At 37.2% G+C, this 20,863-nt stretch overlaps 1 protein-coding gene across 2 annotated transcripts; it reads right to left on the bottom strand.

The window, feature by feature from the left end:
- Nucleotides 1-7,369: 7,369 nt before the first annotated feature.
- On the bottom strand, nucleotides 7,370-17,559 carry ephx1 (epoxide hydrolase 1, microsomal (xenobiotic)). 2 transcript variants are annotated; one of them, XM_058378742.1, is made up of 10 exons: nucleotides 16,734-17,559; nucleotides 15,511-15,620; nucleotides 14,580-14,769; nucleotides 11,774-11,954; nucleotides 10,763-10,981; nucleotides 10,424-10,553; nucleotides 9,488-9,702; nucleotides 9,178-9,286; nucleotides 8,507-8,629; nucleotides 7,370-8,411 (listed from the first exon to the last, which is right to left on the bottom strand). In XM_058378742.1, the coding sequence occupies exons 3-10, from the start codon at nucleotides 14,760-14,762 to the stop codon at nucleotides 8,207-8,209; spliced, it is 1,365 nt and encodes a 454-aa protein (XP_058234725.1). In that variant the 5' UTR covers nucleotides 14,763-14,769; nucleotides 15,511-15,620; nucleotides 16,734-17,559; the 3' UTR covers nucleotides 7,370-8,206. The 2 variants fall into 2 exon arrangements, with proteins under 2 accessions (XP_058234725.1, XP_058234726.1); XM_058378743.1 differs by having other exon boundaries at nucleotides 15,511-15,591.
- Between the last annotated feature and the right edge of the window lie 3,304 nt (nucleotides 17,560-20,863).

Raw genomic sequence — 20,863 nt, 5'->3', positions numbered from 1 at the left:
TGTGTGTGTGTGTCTGTGTGTGTTCTATACTGGGCCTGAAGTTGTGGGGTGGGGTAGAGCTTAATTTTAGTCTTTGAAATGAATTGAAAAGTAAAGTAAACAATAAAAAAAAAATTACTAACAGAAGACCAAATAACTGTTTATTTATTATGTATTTAAATTACTAAATTATAACAAAATTATTAACAATTTAAACTACTGAAGTTTGTTTTTAATTAAAATTAATGACAGAGTGCAGCAAATTTATTAGGCTGCTGTCACTTTAAGAATCACACGACCTACATGCCTTAAGTAAGTCCTGTTATAGTAGTGGCTAAAGAGTTTTCCCCTGGACTTTGTCACCCTGGCCTTTGCTAGAAAAGTTTTTTTCTCACTTGCTGACTGTCTACAGTGAAACAAATCATAAAGCAAAATATCAAGTTAGTAAATTTTAAATCAATATTAAATTCATAAGAGATATTTGAAAGTCATTAACAATATGCTTAAATTCTCATTCCTGTTATAAGTTCTCTTTACCACAACTGGCCTTAAATGGTTGTGGTGTATGAGAATGGTGTTGCGGAGGAGGAGGTGCCTCAGGATGTTTTGCTAACAATAGAGAAGCCATGATGGCTTTACTAATTTTTCTCAGTGCATATAATAAGACCTCAATAAAGTACATTTTCATAAAGAAATTGTAAATCTAAAAATTTTTCGAAATGTAGAAAACTTCCTGTTTCGGTAATGATAATCAAAAAGTGGTGTTAACATTCTGACAATAAAATATTTAACATTTAACTGGAGAGATATAAAGAGATGATCTTACCTGGTCACCATCTTGAAGTAACTGTCCCATGTGCTCCATCACTCATAATCAAACTTTATTTCCATTCTGTATGTGTGTTTAAACAGTCCTCAAAAAGTGTTGTGGAGGATGAGAACATCAGGCATGGACACATCATTTTCCTACTTTTTTTCATTATTATTATACATGAATATTCAGTAAAAAAAAAATCTGTCATCTAGAATAATCTAGTAGAACATCCATTTATTTTTTTTCTAATTTTTTTATGTTCATTTGTTTAAATTAAAACATAACACACATTCAGACACAGCCGGACGCGTTGCGGTAATGAGAATTTCAGCAGAAAATGCAGTAAAATAAAAAAATAATTCATTCTCATGTTGAAATTACACATTGTGCAAGGTAGAGGACAGTATTGTCTTTATTCTCATGCTTTTTTATATTACTAAATTACACATTTTATATTTAAAATCATTAGTGCCATGGTGTTTCAGTGGTTTCATGAGAATCACCCCTGTACTGCTGACTTCAGTAATCTCAAATAACCTTATAATCTGAATGGTCAGGGACTCCGTAATAGGCCTTTGGAGATGAAGGGTGTTGCTGCTGTGGGACTTCACCATTCATCGCATGTATCTGATGTCACTGCAACAATCAGTTGCTTAATTGGTTCCTCATCTCCAAACCTCAGCACTTATAGTTTATCATATTCTTATTGAAATGCATTACATTTGCACTGTGCTCATGTGGAAAAGATTTGTTGGCAGTAGGAATGTGCCGGAAGAAACGTTTCTAATCACCTTAATTAATGGTTTAACTGTATGTTAAAAATGACTATATTACTAAAAATTTGAAGATTAGAGACTAATAGGACTACAATGATTAGCATTTTTATGGAGCTCTCATTTAGAATTGGGGGGTTGCTGTTAAGAGAGATATTTGCAGTGCTGACTTGAAGTTGGCCAAAATGAGTAAGAAAGCACAGGCTGTGACAGTGTGTTAAGTGGCTTTGTTTGTGTTTATTATTGTGATAGATGGGAAAATGTATTATTTTGCCAGTGAGCATTTTTTAAGTCCTGAAAACACATTTTTTGATTTCCATGTGGTCTGTAACATCTGTCCTTCTCAAAGAGAACCTAAATATGTTACTGAGGTTTTCAATCAGATATTGTGGTTCAATGAAGTCTTCTTTTTCCTTCGATAAACACATGGTGTTGTGTTTAACTGTCTAAATGCAGTCATCTCTTACATTGAATACTGAAAACTGCTGGTCTAGATTTCAGTATTATTTTTGCTGTCTGATCAGCCAAATATAACACTGTTAGTTTTGTTCACCTAGGTTTTTAAATCCACATATTTTCTAGGCCTTAAGACCTGAAAGCCATCTTATGGGACATTTTACACTGGGCTTTTTCTGTTTTGCGCCGATTAGGATTTGTGTTTTTATGAGTGTGAGATATATGTTGTCCCACTGTGAAACCGCATTTGTGATTTTGTAGCTGTTTTTCTCTTGCCATTTTTCTTTTAGATTTATTTCAGTGTACTGTGCAGTGTTTACAGAATGGACCTTGAATTGATGTTTCTCTCCAAAGATTTTTGTTTGGCTGACTTTATTTTTGACTGTCTGCATATTGTTGCAGGCAGAATACTGTTTTTTCTGAAATCTCTAATGGGACCTAGTAAATATTTATGTACTTTCAAAAATTACTGTTGATGGACATGGAAAGAGTGCTTGCATTGACTAAAGCAGTGTTTCCTAATCCATGTTCTAGGGCATTATTGATTTATCCTACAGTATCTGCACAATGGTGCATTCAGTCTGTTACTACAAAGGTCTTGAATTTAAAAGCTTATTTTTAGAATGACTAATTTCACAATACTAAAACTAGCTACTGTTTGTTCTTGGAATCAGAACATTTTAGGCCTCAAAACGCTACAGTGAAAGTATTGGGGGTTAGTTTAGACTGAAGTTCACTGCCAGAGAGTCATCTTTCCAGCTAATATGTAACACTGATATGTGTTCGCTTGTCTACTGACGATTTGTTAGAAATTACTTTTAACTTATAAACATTTCTAGTCCTAGACGCTGCATGCTGTCTGTCCATCATCTTTTCATACCTGACATTACTTGAATGAAGTGTGTGCACTAGTGCTTTCTTTCAGCATCTTAATTTCCCTGACACATCATTAGTTTTATTTTCCCTATAACATGAACATGATTGAGGTCATACTTCTTACTTTAACAAATTTGAAAGGAGAAATATTATAACTTCATTCCAATAATCATTTTTAGGAGATAAATCATCTTGAACCCTTAATTAGCTAGGGGAAACTCTTCATGTTGTAATATATACAATATACCTAAGCTATTGTTTATTTATAACCTCCGATGTCCTGATGAAATCCTCTGATGAAAGCACTGTGATGGTCACAACTGCTTCAATGCTTTATTTTTCTGTAAGTTTTAATTTTTTTCAAATTTGTATTTAATGCAGTAAGAAAGTATAACACTCAAGTAATTACAATCCAGAGCATAATATTTATATAATAGATATTATGAAAATAATTATTTTTAATAGATATTTTCATATCTGTGTATGGTTTTCCATTTTATACTTTATAGTCATTCCTAGTGTACATCATTGTCTCTCTACACATACAGTATCTCACAAAAGTGAGTACACCCCTGACATTTTTGTAAATATTTTATTATATCTTTTCATGTGACAACACTGAAGAAATGCCCCTCTGCTCCAATGTACAGTAGTGAGTGTCCAGCCTGTAAAACAGTGTAAATTTACTGTCCCCTCAAAATAACTCAACACACAGACATTAATGTCTAACATTTACATTGGAGCAGAGGGTCATTTCTTCAGTGTTGTCACATGAAAAGATGTAATAAAATATTTACAAAAATGTGAGGGGTGTACTCACTTTTGTGAGATAATGTATATACACATGCACGCACACACACACCAGCCATAACATGTAAGGCACAGGTAAGGTGAACATCATTAATTATCTCGTTACAGTGGCAAGCAGGTCGGCAACTGATGTTTTGGAAGCAGGAAAAATGGGCAACTCTAAGGATCTGAGTGACTTTGACAAAGGGTAAATTGTGATTGCTAGACAACTGGATCAGAGGTCTTGTGGTGTGTTCCCAGTATGCATAAACCATGAACAGGGAATCAGACACCCAAGCCTAATTCATGCTTGTGGAGAGTAAAGCCTAGTCCATCTGGTCAGATCCTACAGAAGAGTTTTGAATTGCTGAAAAAGTGCATGCTATGTAATATAGAAAGGTGTCGGAAGAAACTGAGCATAAAATTTTGCTGTTTATGGCGCTGTGTTGCTGCAATGTGGTCAAATTGTCCATGCAGACTCCTGTACACCACCAAAATCAGCTACAGGCAGGTGAAACTGCATTGGAACTGAGAAAAAGATAATGGATGTACTATAGAAGAAGGTGAGCTGGCAGAGGCAGTGTGATCTGGGAAATGTTCTGTTGGAAACCTCTGGTTCTGCATTGATGTGGATGTTATTGTGACCATGAGCCACCTACCTGAACACTGTTACAGATCAAATACACTGCTTCATGGCAAAGATGTTCCCTAATGTCAGTGTCCTCTTTCAGCAGGACACACTGCTAACATTGTTCAGGAAATGGTTTGAGGAACATGACAAAGAGTTGAAAAAGTTGACTTGGCCTCCAAATTCTCCAGATCTCAATCTGATTGAGCTTTAGTAGGATGTGCTGGACAAACAAGTCTGATGCATACAGACCCCACATTGCAACTTATAGAACTTAAAGGATCTGCTGCTAACAACAGATACCACAACCCACCCAGGATACAGAATATTAGACAGATGTTTATGTTATGGCTGGTGTGCACATGTCTGTGTGTATTTAGAAAATATGTTGGAGTCAGACTAGTTTTATTGCCTTGGCTGTGCCTTCACTCTGTTTTCTTGGTTGTTGAATTTTTAGAGAAATTTCAGGAAGCACTATGAAGAGGCATGTGTTAGGGCTAGGGATGGTGCAATGATAGCGATGACACTTTTCACACTTACTTGAGCGATGATAGCGATGACACTTTTCACACTTACTTGAGCGATGATAGCGATGACACTTTTCACACTTACTTGAGCGATGATAGCGATGACACTTTTCACACTTACTTGAGCGATGATAGCGATGACACTTCACACTTACTTGAGTGATGAAATTACAATGAAAATAAGATGAAATTTACTTTGTGTTCTTGAAAGCCAATCAAACTCTTTGTAATGAAAGATTAAAATAATGTGTACATTGTCCATTGTGTACTTTTTAAAAATGAAATGTCTGCTTGGGATTTGTAGTGTTTGTTTTCATTCAAATTCATCAATCTTTCACCTTAAATCATTTGTTTTTTAAAATTATGTGAAATTAACAAGAATATAAATGTAGTGCAAGTATGAATGTGGTTTTAAAACAAGAGATGTGCATATAATATATATGGACATAATATTACTGCTGGTGTTTTGTATGTGCTGGTCTTATATAGTTTCCTAAATAAAGATGCCCATTTATCCATCCTTTTTTGATTAACATTGCTGATCTTTTACTGTCACTTTTAGAAATTATTGGGACCATAAAATGAACAGTAAAAGGCCCAATAAACACTTTTTTCAAAACACATTTTTATATCCATTTCAAATACATTTTTATTAACATATAATTCTAGATTACATGAAATGTGGAATGAAAAACAAAAAGTTCACTCACACTAAACAGTCAAAAGCAGTTAAACTCATAACAGAACTCCAAAAACCAAAGTGTTATATGTGGTTATATAGCTCAGAGCACAGGGATAATGTTTTGTGACTCATTAAGTTTAAACAAAGATACAATTAACAAGAATTATCATGAATGATTACATGAATAACAGGAAAGGAAATACACATAGGATAAAAATGTAAATATACTCAGACTTCATCAACTACATCGTCACAAACTGGGGTCACAAGTTTATTCTGTTTATCATACATAAAAGACATGATCAGGTGTCATAAATCAGTTCAGATGGAGAAGGCCTCCCTCTATGCCTGAAATCAGGCATTCATTCTAACACAAGTCTAAAAGAAGCAGATACAATGTTACCCACAAATTACATAATAGCATGAATGTATGCTATGTGTGTGTATATATATACATTTCACAAGTTATGTATGTATGTACATCTATCTATCTATCTATCTATCTATCTATCTATCTATCTATCTATCTATCTATCTATCTATCTATATATATATATATATATATATATATATATATATATATATCTATCTATCTATCTATATATATATATATATATATATATATATACAGGGGTTTAGTGGTGGAGGTTTCATGGCTAAATTTGACCAGCCTGGTGGCCAATCTTCATTGATTGCACATTCCACCAGTAAGAGCAGAGTGTGAAGGTTTAATTAGCAGAGTAATAAGTAATAGCACAGTTTTGCTTAAAATATTGCAATGCACACAACATTATGGGTGAGATATCAGAGTTCAAAAGAGGACAAATCGTTGGTGCACGTCTCGCTGGTGCATCTGTGACTAAGACAGCAAGTCTTTGTGAGCCACGGTATCCAGGGTAATGTCAGCATACCACCAAGAAGGACGAACCACATCCAACAGGAGTAACTGTGGACGCAAGAGGAAGCTGTCTGAAAGGGATGTCCGGGTGCTAACCCAGATTGTATCCAAAAAACATAAAACCACAGCTGCCCAACTCACTGCAGAATTCAATGTGCACCTCAACTCTCCTGTTTCCACCAAAACTGTCCGTCGGGAGCTCCACAGGGTCAATGTACATGGCCGGGCTGCTATAGCCAAACCACTTGTGCCAATGCCAAACGTCGGTTTCAATGGTGCCAGCAGTGAAAATCTTGGGCTGTGGACAATGTGAAACATGTATTGTTCTCTCATGAGTCCACCTTCACTGTCTTTCCTACATCCGGGAGAGTTACGGTGTGGTGAAGCCCCAAAGAAGCGTACCACCCAGACTGTTGCATGCCCAGAGTGAAGCATGGGGGTGGATCAGTGATGGTTTGGGCTGCAATATCATGGCATTCCCTAGGCCCAATACTTGTGCTAGATGGGCGTGTCACTGCCAAGGACTACCGAACCATTCTGGAGGACCATGTGCACCCAATGGTTCAAACATTGTATCCTGAAGGCGGTGCCGTGTATCAGGATGATAATGCACCAATACACACAGCAAGACTGGTGACAGAGTGGTTTGATGAAGATGAAAGTGAAGTTGAACATCTCCCATGGCCTGCACAGTCACCAGATCTAAATATTATTGAGCCACTGTGGGGTGTTTTGGAGGAGCGAGTCAGGAAACGTTTTCCTCCACCAGCATCACGTAGTGACCTGGCCACTATTCTGCAAGAAGAATGGCTCAAAATCCCTCTGGCCACTGTGCAGGACTTGTATCTGTCATTCCCAAGACGAACTGATGCTGTATTGGCCGCAAAAGGAGGCCCTACACCATACTAATGAATTATTGTGGTCTAAAACCAGGCGTTTCAGTTTCAGTGTATATATATATATATATATGAGGTTTTCCACTAGATATTAGAGCGTGTCTGTGGGGATTAGTGATCATTCAGCTACAAGAGCATTAGTGAGATCAGACACTGATGTTGTAAAAGTGAGGAGGTCTGGGGTTCAGTTGGTGTTCCAGTTCATCCCAATGGGGTTGAGTCAGAGTCAGGACTCAGTGCAGGACACTCCAGGTCATCCACTCCAACCTTAACACACCATGTCTTCATGGAGCTCTGTGCTTTGTGTACAGGGGCATCATCATGCTGGAACAGGGTTCAAGACTCTCAGTTCCAGTGAAGGGAAACTGGAATGTTGCAGCAGACAGAGACATTCTATTCAATTGTGTATTTTTAAATTTGTGGCAACACAGGAACAATATTTGGGTGTGTTGGCCAGCTTTTCACATACTTTTGTCTGTAAATATATGGTAGTACATGTTACAGTGTTAATATTTCATTAATAATCGTTAATATTTCATATTTCGTTAACATTCGTTTAAAAAAAATAATTAAATAAGTATTGTGATTTCTGAACCTCTGAAGAGGCCTACAGGAAACTTATCTGCCTGTCAGCCCATTTAATTTCAGCTGAGAAAAGGGGGTGTTTATACCAAACACTAATTTAACTTTATTTTGCCTTTTTTTATTACACTATTTTGAAAGCACTTTCACTTCACTGTATCTGCTGCTTTGATTATTTATTTTTGCATTTTGCATAAGCACTTATATTCTGCATTGTGTTTAGAAGAAAAAAAAATTCTGTCTGGATTAGTCACAATTCAAATAAAAAAAGTGATTGGTGGGTTTATTGTTAACAAAAATGCCCCTTCACTTTATCCCCTCCACAATCTTGACAAACTTCTGAATATCTTGTGCCATTAATTCTGGTTCTTCCATGGCAGCGAAATGGCCTCCTCTGGGCATCAGAGTGTAGCTCACAAGTTTTTGGTACTTCTGCCTGGCCCACAGTTCTGGAGTGTGCACCAGCTCTTTTGGGAAAATTGCCAAACCTGTTGGAACTACAACTGGAATTCTAAATATACAGAAAAACAAAGAAAAACAAGCATTGAAGAATACTCATTAAAATGAAAATAGCACAGAAATCCAAACGTTAATTTCCTGACATACTTGGAATGTGGCTGAGTAAGACCTTTGCCAATGTTCTCCTTGTAGAAACGCATGGAGGGGATGATTGAATTGGTAGTCCAGTAGATCATCACATTGGTCAGCAGGTCATCCAGAGAGAACTTCCTGTGATGAAAGTAAAATGTGATATCACATTCACCCAAATGAAGATGGGTTCTCATCTGAGCCTGGTTCCTCTCAAGGTTTCTTCCTCATATCATAATTTTCCTTGCCACCATCACCGCAGGTGTGCTCATTAGGGATAAAATCTGTTTCTCTACTTTTGTAAATCTGCTTTGAGACAATGTCCATTGTAAAAGGTGCTATACAAATAAAGTAAATTGAATAATATATGCATGTAAACATCAGAACTAATTGAACTTGTCTAGTCCTTCATGCCAAGTTCAAATATACTTGAAACAAAGCTATTGAAGAAAACCTATTTCAGACATTTGAGACCTCCCAGTGAATCTGACCCTGTTTGTTTCCATTCCAGAATGTAATCGTTTCATCTGCTGGTTACTGTGATAGCTTCAGATGAATCCTACAATTGTTCAGCTACTTATTCCTGCCATATCATGTTAACAAGAATTTTGGACAAACAACAAAAAAGCATAATGACCACCCATAAAGCATAAACACTAAAGCCAAACCACAAATCCTGAACAACATACATTTTGAAGCCTCCATCCTCAAGGCTTGTGAACTCCTGATCAGTCCAGGTTGAAAACTTCTCCAGGATATATGCCATCAAACCAACAGGCGAGTCATTCAGACCACGTCCTATCAATTAGAATACAAACAGCAACAGAAATAGTTGGTACCTTACATTTAAAAAATAAACAAATAAATAAATATCAGTCCGTAATATCCAACATTAGGACAGTGAAAAAATTACATTTCAAAAGCATCTTCTACAAAATAAATTATTAATTATTATAGAAAAGTAGTGGGTAGCTTTTCCACAAGTGGATGGTCTTTTACCAGCAGTATCAGGCTTGGTGGCTTGTATATGCATATATCCTGTCTCCTTCACTGCACTTACAACTAATTTCTGCTTAATGGGAAAAATTTTCTTTACATCATGATGAGTGAAGCCAAAGAGTCTTGGAAAGTAGTGACCCAAAAGCATGGATAATATAATGGTCAGACTTGGTTTGACTAGAGGTGCAAAGTTGACATGCAGACCCTTTACAATCCTGAAATAACAAGAAAACAAAAGTGTGTATTCATGTGATCTATATTATGCATCCTTTAAGACCATCATTTAGATACAGACTATAGTATATGCTGGTTTGTAAAACTATACAACCCCCCAGGGATTGATCAGATTTGTCTGAATAACAAATGATGCACATTTTTTTTGCAAACTCATATTCACCTACAGTGACTCTTCAGAGTCAAAATTAATAAATGGTCAGCAAGTATTTCATAGGAAATCGAAAGCACATGAGCCACCCAGTGAAGATTTGTTTTCTGGTATTCTGGTATTATGAGTTTGAGATAATAGTTTTTGAGACAAAAACTTTTGAACCTGGACTGATGACAACATCCAAACAACCCAAAGAACCTGGAGTAAAAACAAAACTGTCAAGAACAGCTGAAAATCATTCTCAAACTGTGTGCAGATTTGGTGGGAAATTCACTGACCCCAACAAACTTACAGCTGTTAGTTGGTTCTAATAAAACATCAGGGAGTGAATAATTATAGAAGCAACATTCTTCATTTTATATTTTGATGACAAATAGTTCATCTGTAATTCAGACTAATCTGAGTACTTTGGAGGGTTGTGAATATTTCTACACTTACATTCTAATATTTCTTCACTTTATATGGTTACAGTGATGTATTTTTGGCATGTTCAAAAATTTAATGTAGTAATATCAATTCAGAAAAATCAGTTTCAAAATGATTCTTACTTGGGCTCTAGCTGAGCCATGTTAGTAGTGATAATCCAGCCCCAGTCTCCTCCTTGAACGTAAAACTGGCTGAAACCAAGTCGCTTCATCAGCTTGTGGAACACTCGCGCCGCGCACACTGAATTGAAACCTATTCCAAACAGGGTTACAGCATACACACTGGAAATTAAACAACATTTTTTATCCAGTGTAACCTAAGTTACAAAACCCAACCCAAGCATATTTATTAAAGAATCAAAATGGCTTTCTGTGAGTTCTGGGATTTTGAACTAACAGACAGAGCCTGAGCTGATGTGAACAGAAATAGGCACAAGAAGCAGACATTGTGGGTTTAAGTACCTTTTTTATGTGGTGCCTCAGAAAAGCCGTAGCCAGGAATAGAGGGACAGATGACCTCAAAAACAATGTCCTCGGGGCTCCCTGGCTCTGTCAGCAGGGGCAGGATGCCATAGAATTCATAAAAGGAACCAGGCCAGCCATGTACCATCATCAGAGGTACACTACATGCTCCTTCAGTCAGGTTCTTGGGTTTCACATGAATATAATGGACATCAATACCTTAAATGTCAGACAACCAGACAAAAATAATATATCAGACTTTCATACCTACTGTGATACTATACCCATGAGTTTAAAAGGTCAATGCCTGGCCATACCACACCATTAGAGTCATGGTCTTGCTTCTGTTGGGTTCTTTGGTTTTACAGTTGTCACATTTCACAAAAACCTGAACTACAAACCCCATTTCCAGAGAGGCTGGTACATTGTATAAAATAAATGCAATAAAAACTATCATTTGTAATTTGTTAATTTACTTTAACAGACAAAAGAACAAATAAATGATTTTTAGTGTTTTCAAATTTAGAAATTTATGCCACATTGTCTGATTTTCCTCTTCCAGACCATCCAGACTGTTATCAATTAAAGGCTCAAAAACCAGCATTTCTAATGGTGTGGGGATGCATCAGTGCCATTGGCATGAGTGATCTGCATATATGTGAAGATACTAGTATGCAGAAGCTTATCATTATTTCTATCAATGTTAATACATGCATTATATGGCCAAAAGCATATGGACACCTGATCAGCACACCCATATGTGTTGAACATACAATTTCATATTCACTCCCCCCTTTGCTGTTAAATAACCACCACTCTTCAGGGGAAAGCTATTCACAAAATTTTGGAGTGTTGCTATGTGAATTTACAAGAGCATTAGCAAAAAGAAAAGGGAAATTGTAATTCTACAGCATACAAACACATGTAATACAATTGTGTGCTTCCAACTTGGAGAAAGTGTGTGATGGCCAGTCATCCACAAGCGCCTGGCCATATAGTGTATATACACACCTTCAATTTTGGTTTTAAAGTGGGGATATTGGTTCAGTTTTTCCACTTGTCTCCTCCAGTCAAAGTCATTCCTCCAGTATGAAACAACCTTCTGCAGGTAACTGGAGTTGAAGCCATAGTGAAACTGGCTGTCTTCCAGAGAAGGGACAGGTCGTGTCTGATCAATACGATGATACAAGTCCTAGAGATGACAGACCAACAAATAACTATTATTGCATAACAAGTACATGGACATACATGCATCCACACTAGGTACAAAAATAATCAAGCATTCAATATGGCATCATAAAACCTACCGTTGTAAAAAAAAATTCAAGACACATATATAGTACTATGTAAAAGTTTTAGGCAGGTGTAAAGAAATGCTGTAAAGTAAGAATGCTTTCAAAAAATATGTTTTAATTGGTTATTTTTATCAATTTAAAGTAAGCAAAGAGAACAGAAATCTAAATCAAGTCAGTATTTGGTGTTACTACACTTTGGCTTCAAACCAGCATCGATTCTTACACCTACACACTTTGTACACTTGCACAAAGTCAGGGAAAGTTCACCCATGACAATGCCATTTGAAAACATTGCAACCTGTGAAAAGCGTAACAGTGATGACTGGGCCCGTGTCCTAAACCCTTTCCTCTCTGGGGAGGCCCAATTGGCCTACTATACCCTCACGGCAGAGGAGGCAGTGGATGCGATTCTGAAGGTGCACTGTGGACACTCTGCCACCAATGTGCCAGTAGAGTGGTTCCAGGCAGGCATATACCCTCACGCCCAAATGCATGAGTTGCTTAGGACTGCTAAAAGGTGGCTCCAGCCAGAGAAGCTCATTTCTAAGGAAGAAAGGCCTCTTTGGGGTCCTAACTTCTCTCTAGCCTCCCCCCTCTCAGATCTAAGTATAGCTTATATATTATATAGTATAGTTTACTTAAAGTATAGCATCATATTTTTAACGAAATCATTTCCAAACATTTATCCCAGGCAGCGTTAACCTTACAGTAGAACTCAACTCTGTTTACTGTTAGAATTTTAAATCTTTTCATCACTTGAATTAAGATTATATTAATTTAATTTTAAGCCCAGCCACAAAACCAGACTTCAGAACAAAAACTGTTTAATACTGTTTTAGGAATCTAATCTTTGCATAGCTATGACAGGACACACTGGCAAGTAACAATGCCTTGGAAAAAAACATAATCTGAAAAGAGTCATCATAATGTACGCTACAGCGCTAAAATAACGTAAGTTTATGTTAATTATAAGTTATATAATAAGTTATATTAGATCTGACACCAACACATTTACAAGGAGGAAAAGTGCGAGCTATATATTTTCTGTCAAAGGGTTCATCAATAGAAGTGTGCCTGGTAAAGGTAGCTAGCAGCAGGGACAATTTTAGGATTTTCATTTAAGGGGGCTCAGCCCCCAATGAGGGTATAATAGTAAAAATAAATAATAAAATAAAATAAAATAAAATAAAATAAAATAAAATAAAATAAAATAAAATAAAATAAAATAAAATAAAAGGTTTGACTAACAGGGTAGGATGGTAAACGTAAGGCAGCATTCCACTGTATTGCATAGATGTGTATAACATTTGAGTACTGAACAAGCCAAATACGACCCAGTGGGCACGTTGATATCAATTTGATGTCAAATATTAGTCAAGACTTGATCAAGATGCTATAACATTATTTTAAATTCAGTTTGGAAGGCAATTTCTTCCAGTGGTAATTGGTTTAAAATAGGAAGTTAATCCTATACTGAAATTGGTTTATTATATACCCAGTGGGCAATTTGTCAAAACATCAAATTGACGCCAAAAAATTGTCAAAAAACAAGTCAAAAATGCAAATCAAATTGACATCAAAAACTTGACGTCAGTTTGACATCCACATATTGAGGTCTTATTTTGAACACTAAAATAATGACACAAAAGTAATTAAAGTAAGAAATATTTTATTTATCAGGTGTTTGGCCCTTTTGGACACTTTTGTTCCCACTATAGCATCTTGATCAAGTCTTGACTAATATTTGACATCAAATTGATATCAACGTGCCCACTGGGATACCTGCAGATGCTTCCTCAGGTTCAACATTGAAGCCTTTGATGTCGAAAGCATTTTAAAAGCTGGGAAACTAATTTCCCCCTGAACTGTTATATTTGCCCCTTATTGGATTTCAGGATGAAATTATTTTTAAATTTCCAGGACTGAAATGCATTTTTATCACTCGCCATGGTGGTCACTCTCAGACAGTGTATTAGCCTAAAGCTTTCTGAGGCAATGTGGATTAATGTAATTGGCAGACGCTCCGCAAATTCAAACCAGAGAACCAATCAAAATCATCAGAATAGCACCACTTTAACAAACTCTAACAACAAACTCTATTAACTGTAACGAGTTACTGTTACATTTATTTTGTAATTAAGTTACATAACACCGTTACATGTAACTAGTTACTCCCCAATGCTGGATATATATATATGTATGTGTTTTCCATCAGTTACATAGTTCTAGCCAGAATAAATATTGCTCTATAAGAATATGAAAAGAATATTGTGGCGCTATATTTTGTATTTAAACCATTTTGAGCTCTTGCTGCAGTCAGATAACAGGGCTACTGTTTACAATATGCACTATGTAACTATGGTATTCTCCAACATTCTCAAATATTGAATACTGAAATATTAATGGCAGAGTCATGATACATCTATAACTGGGAAAGACTATGCTGACTGGAGTTATAAATGCTGGTTTGAAAAATAATAATCCATAATAGTGGAGAAATTATTTAAAAATAATCAGTTTACTTTAATCTCTTCTTGTGTGGTCTCCACTTGGAATGGCTGAATGCTGTCATCTTCAGGACTTTCCAGTGGTGTTCCCACACCCCACCAGCCATCTTCTGTCTCTAAAGACTTTTGCCTGTTTTTCAGATGTATGAGAGCAACCACTGTACCCAGTACTACTGCCAATGCCAACTCCACGTACATTTTGTTGCTGGGGACAATAAAAACAAATACAAACTCTTGATTTTGAGTACAAAGTTGTGCCTTGTTGAATAAAAATAAGCATCCTTTTGCACCTAATAAATAATAATAAATAATAAAGCACTAATAAACTACTAATATCCACTAATAAAGCACCTTCAACAACCAGACTGCTATAGACATTATAACTGTATGTTTCAGATGGTGATTAATGATGTAATTTACTAAAAAAATAAATAAATAAAGTTTTGTAAGTCATGTCTAATATAAAAAGTCTACCTTAAAAAATGGAATGCCCATAGTATATATTAATGCTGAAAAATTAATTAATTAATTCAGCATTCACATTAAAGGGATCAAATAACATCAAATAACAAATAATACAAACAGGAATACAACAAACAGAGGAATACTACTTATAATCACAAATTTGTGTATTGTAATCACGTAACTATCAGTGAACTAATATATAGACTCTTCAAAAGACTCTCCAGGCATTACTTTTCCAACAAAGAAATGTTACAGAAAAATAAATTTCAGTAAAAAAAAGAAAAAAAAGGAATACTATGGAACACCACTTATCAGACAAATCCTTAATGAAAGCTGCTTTATTTTTCATGCAAAATGAAGCAAGTCTATCTGTATTTTATCTGTTATATAATTTAAACAAACTGTTTTATATATACCTGTTTTATAATTTAAACAAACTATAGCCTCTGGAAAATAGAAACGGCACAAAAGTAATGTGTACCTGAAGAGTTTGACCAAAGCATAGATTTCCTCTTCCACATAAGACTGCCTGCCAGGTGATGCAAGTGGGGCCCTCAATGATCTAGGGACCCAATAGATATCGTCTCTCAGCTGTGGTTACACAAACATACAGTACAGCGTAATTACCAGGAATTGCAGCTGCTGATTTCATAGCAGTTTGATCAATCACTTGTGAACGATTTACACTCATATTCACAAAGAAGCTATGGCTACCTGACACCTTTCTGCAGAAGAATTGGTGTGACTGGAATGAATGAAGTGCTTGTCTTTAGCAATGGTGGCAGACACTTGGTACACTTGAGCATTTTTCCACTGGAGCAAGGGTGCTGAAGCTGTAGCCATTTTACATGTAAATCAGGCGTATGCAGCAATGACAAAGGATCTATTAAATCATGCTGTCTTTAAACAGTAGCAGTTTGGTGATGTCAGTGGGTCTGCTGCAGTTATTCCAAGCAAGGGATATTTTGCCAAATATTAAGTGTTATTTATGTTATGCCATGTTTTGGTTGTTTAATACATCTTAGAGGTAAATATCAGAAAATAAGAACTTTCGGATCTATAGTTTCATATTCATCTTTTGATCCCAAAGCATTTTTTTCTGAACCTTCTGAATTCTGAAGGTTTGGGGTTCTTTCAGTAACAGTATAGAGTGTATATAAAATGACTATAAAATGAGTAATGTATATGAACATGTAAAACGTTCTTATTGGCGTTTTAATTAAAAAAGGTGACTGAGACCTAAAAAAAAACCCTTTTGTTAATTTTTTAAATATTTAATTTTTTTAATTATTTAAAGAGTACCAAATACACTATATTTGGTAATATATGGTAAAGAGCAGTAAAATGTCAGGGAGTTTGATACTGAAAAACTTTTGTAACAGAGCAGTGAAACAGAGCAAAGTTACTGTGTTGCCCAACACTATAAGAGGTGGGCGGATTAGGCACAGAGTTCACACACACACACACACACACACACACACTACAGTGTTTCACTGTCTATAAGCCACTGACTGATATGCATTAAGTTCCCTAAATTAGACTGTCAAATATAAAATACTTATTTGTTTACATATTGCATTGTGATGAAAAATAATCGAACAGGACTTGTATTTGTCTTTAGTTCCAAACAAAAAAACTGCAAATAGTATTTGTTAAAGAATCTAAAATATCTCATGCTTATATCCTTGTCGAAACTCGACTCACCTTTCTCCGTCTGTCTTCGTGTGTCTCGAGCCTGTCTCAGTGTGTCTCGAGCCTGTCGCAGTGTGTCTCAGTGTGTCTCGAGCCTGTCGCAGTGTGTCTCAGTGTGTCTCGAGCCTGTCTCAGTGTGTCTCAGTGTGTCTCGAGCCTGTCTCAGTGTGTCTCAGTGTGTCTCGAGCCTGTCGCAGTGTGTCTCAGTGTGTCTCGAGCCTGTCGCAGTGTGTCTCAGTGTGTCTCGAGCCTGTCTCAGTGTGTCTCGAGCCTGTCGCAGTGTGTCTCAGTGTGTCTCGAGCCTGTCGCAGTGTGTCTCGAGCCTGTCGCAGTGTGTCTCAGTGTGTCTCGAGCCTGTCGCAGTGTTTCGAGCCTGTCTCAGTTTGCTGTGGAACGTTGTGGGCGGTTCTCAGTAATTGTTCCTACGTCACATATCTAGTGTTTTCGGGGTTGGCGGCTCAGAGTGCACAGACTGGAGGTCAGTAAAATCTCATGTTTGAGGAATGGATTATCCCTCTGTTCATTCTACACCTACACAGTATGCCACTTAAAAAACTTCGTCGCACGTCGAGCGGAGTTCGTATGAATGTTGTACTGAGCTCCTACTCTCCGTCACAACTCAGGTCCATTTCGTGTCCACTGCTGAGGCACGCTGCAGTCAAGGTGACCTTCCCCTTTCAGTCCATGTCGTCAGAGTAGTTTTAATAGTCCACAGCCATTAAAAGCAGAAGAAAATAATCCCAAATGTGCGTCAACAGTAAAGCCTCGGGAAAGAGAAACCAAAAAGAGAGAGAAGCCTCGGGAAAAAGAAACCCACCTGAAGCCCACTGGTGGCTGTCTGCAGTACAGTCTCTAACCCCGCCCACTTCCATGTTAATGAATGGAACATGAGCCGAACGTACATTTTAATCTCCACAATTATTTTCGAGAATTTCAGTTGACTTTTCTTATGTGCTAGATCATACTGATATCATAACTGACAAGTCCTCTGTCCTGAATACCTTCCTGTGTTAGGAAACTTTGGAAAGCAATATGACTGTTAAAAAGTGCTGACAGCAGAGACTTTAAATGTAAAACAAATGTCTACTATCTATAGAATTTTTAGAGTAACCCTGTAATATTCCAGTTTTTGACCAATGGGTGCAGTAATGGATCTAAGTAGAAGGGAACAGGGAAGTGAACATTCTGCCCCACAATTGTGCATACATTGTCTGCATGGTCTCTCTGAATGAAAATTTGCATACTGTTTAATTGATATCTAGTGATTAACTAATAGTGTCTTAGCTACCATCAGAGATATAACACAGAGAGTAATGAGTATATAAGGGTTAAATTTAAATAGAATGTATTGTCAGAAGTTTTATCAGAAAAGGGTTGCAGAAATGAGATAACTCCACTTCAGAACTCATAATCTACATCAGAACATTTGTATGTCACATCACTGGAGGCTGAAGCAAATGCAGTTGCAGATGTTTTATTATAGACAGGCAGACAGATCCAGAAATGTCAGGCAAAATCAGAATAACAGCATCAAGTCAGGCAAGGCACAACTTGTCAAAGGAAGGTGTGGTTGTAACTTGGTAGGTGATCCACATCCTCCTTATTAATGATACCGTCTTTGTTTCTCCAGAAGGTCAGAAACAAGGCCCACTGTGAAGTGGGACCTGGGTCATTAAGGCACAGATAGAAGCAATAGTTTATTAGCTGGTAGAGTTTGAGGGACTTCAGCTTTGGCAGATGCAGAATGGTTCGCTGCACATCCACAAGCACATTAGGCAACCAATACTTGTCCCATAACAGATTGTACACATAGTCCCTGGATGCCCTGTAGCTAATGAAGTGTGTGCCTAATTCATGAGATATGCTTGCAGGTTGGCTGGTACAAACAGCTTGTTTGAAGGGCAGGAATGGGGAATCTGCTGTGGAGGGGTGCAAGCAATGGCTTGGTCCAGTTCCCAGTTGATTGCTTCAATGATGCATGAAGGGGGAAGATGAGCTCTTCGCTGTTCACTTTTGGTGCTTTTGCATACATGAGTGGCAAGGCATCTGTTTTGTTGTTCTCAGGACCAGGCAGGTAAGAGAGGGTGAACTAGAGAGGGTGAACTGGAACTGAGCGAAAAACAATGACCAATGGGCCTAACAAAAAGGCCGTCCTTGGACGGTGAGCAGCAGGCCAATCACCGACCCCCTTTAATGAGAGATGCTAATAAAAGTTTGCGAACCCAAGTACAAACTACTGATCTTTCAAAAGTAATGGTAGACTGGTGAAATGCACAATGCTACTCACCCCACACTTTTACAGTTGATGTGCGAGATGTTGGAGAACCTGCCAATGCAAATGTCAACCTGGCAGGCAAACTGGTTTTTAGAGAAAGGGAGTTATAGTATATCATTAATATAGGCTATAACATGTCTAGAATGTCTCTGAGTACATTGTTAATGAAGCTCTGGAAGAGAGAGGGGGTGTAAGAGATTCCAAATGGCTTGGTACATAACCAATGATAGTTTTTTAGGCAGACTTCTATTCATCTCCTTCTCAAATGCACATCAGATTATATCCACTGCAAAGATCCAGCTTTATGAATATTTAGGCAGAAAGGAGTCTGTGATAACTGATGCAATGCCTGAACACCCCTGTCCTTTTTTCTCACTAAAAATAATTTGGATAAGGCTAGAGATGTAGAAGCCTGGATGTATCCTTCTTCTAATGCTTCGTGGATATATTCCTCCATTTCATTTTGTTCCGCTATAGAGAGAGGGTAGATCCTATTGCAGGGTGGAGTAGTTCCAGGCAGCAGTTCAATAGTGCAGTCACACAAAGAGTGGGGAGGTAAAGACCTCTTGGTACTCGGTAGGAATCTGTACAGATGCATGCGGCTTTGTGCTTTCTTTGCTTGTCCATCCAGGATATTTCAAGTATTGGGTTAGGGTTAGGGGAGCTGCATCCTTGGGAAACTCAGGATGACAGGGTGTTTAATGGTGGTGCTCACTGCTACTGGGGATGGCTCTGTGTGGACAGCAGGAATTAGTGTTCAGTCTATGATGAAATTATGCTGACCTATAAGTTCCTCATGAGCTTTTGCTTACTCCACTTAACCATATACAGCTTTAGAAAGGACATTATTTATAATCGCACTCTCCTGTTTCACCCAAATGTGGATGGGTTCCATTCTGGGTCTGGTTCCTCTCAAGGTTTCTTCCTCATATCATCTTTTTTGCTTACCATCATTGCCTCAGGCTTGCCCTTTAGGGATAAATATTAATTCAATTCAATTCAAATGTTGTAAGTTTTATTCTATATTTATATATTTCTGTAAAGCTGAACTTTTTATGAATGAAAATGAAACTGAATTTTAACATTGTTTATTGTTACAAGCAGTATACATATAAAATTAAATTGAATGGTGATTGTTTTAAAGAAAGAAACCCCTTTTGCAGAATTTCTGTCTGACAATTTATAATACCCTGACACCATATTAAATTTCCATGTCAGGCATATCCTAACTGAGGGAAAGGGGCCCTAAGAAGTGGGAAGGTGGGGGAATACAGATTTAAACAGAGCTGAGCTGGTCTTCCTGGTTTTTATTTTGTACAGTACAGATTGTGTATTGTTATTAAATTGAAGTCAACCTATTACAGATATCTTGTTGAAAAAACCTTGAGAGGAACCAGATTCACAAGGGAACCCATCCTCTTTTGGATGAAACTGGATTTCAATTATGAGTCATTACTCTTGCATACCTGTATAAAATGAACAGTCAAAGAGTATTAAGGAAGGAGCTTGGTCCCTATTGGATTATGCAGGACATGTTAGCTGCTTCTGGTTCTCCCAGACCTACTCACCTTGGGTCCATATGCACTGCATGAAGTCTGCTGCTTCAATGTTATAGCTCATGCTTTCTCTCAGGTATTTAAAATGGCAGTGGATGCAAGTGCAGGCTCATGCAAAAGAACAACAAATTGGAGAATACAAACCAAAACATGCAGACTAAGAGCAAGGCTATGAAAGCCAAAAGAACAAAATATGACATCAACAAAAGCATGTCAATGAGGTGCACAAAGCCCAGAATGTAAATAATGCAAGTCATGTGGTGTGCAGTGGTTGATGGGTAATTGTAACGTCTGGGACCCCCGCCCTATGC

This window comes from Hemibagrus wyckioides, linkage group LG25 (genome assembly GCF_019097595.1).
Source record: "Hemibagrus wyckioides isolate EC202008001 linkage group LG25, SWU_Hwy_1.0, whole genome shotgun sequence".
NCBI classification, from domain to species: Eukaryota; Metazoa; Chordata; class Actinopteri; order Siluriformes; family Bagridae; genus Hemibagrus; species Hemibagrus wyckioides.
The sequence above is the reverse complement of the archived record's forward strand: the minus strand, read 5'-3'. Positions and strand labels throughout refer to the sequence as shown.

What these genes read in the sequence shown, in the direction of transcription:
- ephx1 (XM_058378742.1), bottom strand. Translation starts at nt 14,762, where the DNA reads ATGTACGTGGAGTTGGCATTGGCAGTAGTACTGGGTACAGTGGTTGCT. An exon ending in TGAGGCACCACATAAAAAAG is followed by an intron (nt 10,554 to 10,762) that starts GTACTTAAACCC and finishes TGTTTGGAATAG; the next exon opens with GTTTCAATTCAGTGTGCGCG. An exon ending in ATGGCTCAGCTAGAGCCCAA is followed by an intron (nt 9,703 to 10,423) that starts GTAAGAATCATT and finishes TTGTTATTTCAG; the next exon opens with GATTGTAAAGGGTCTGCATG.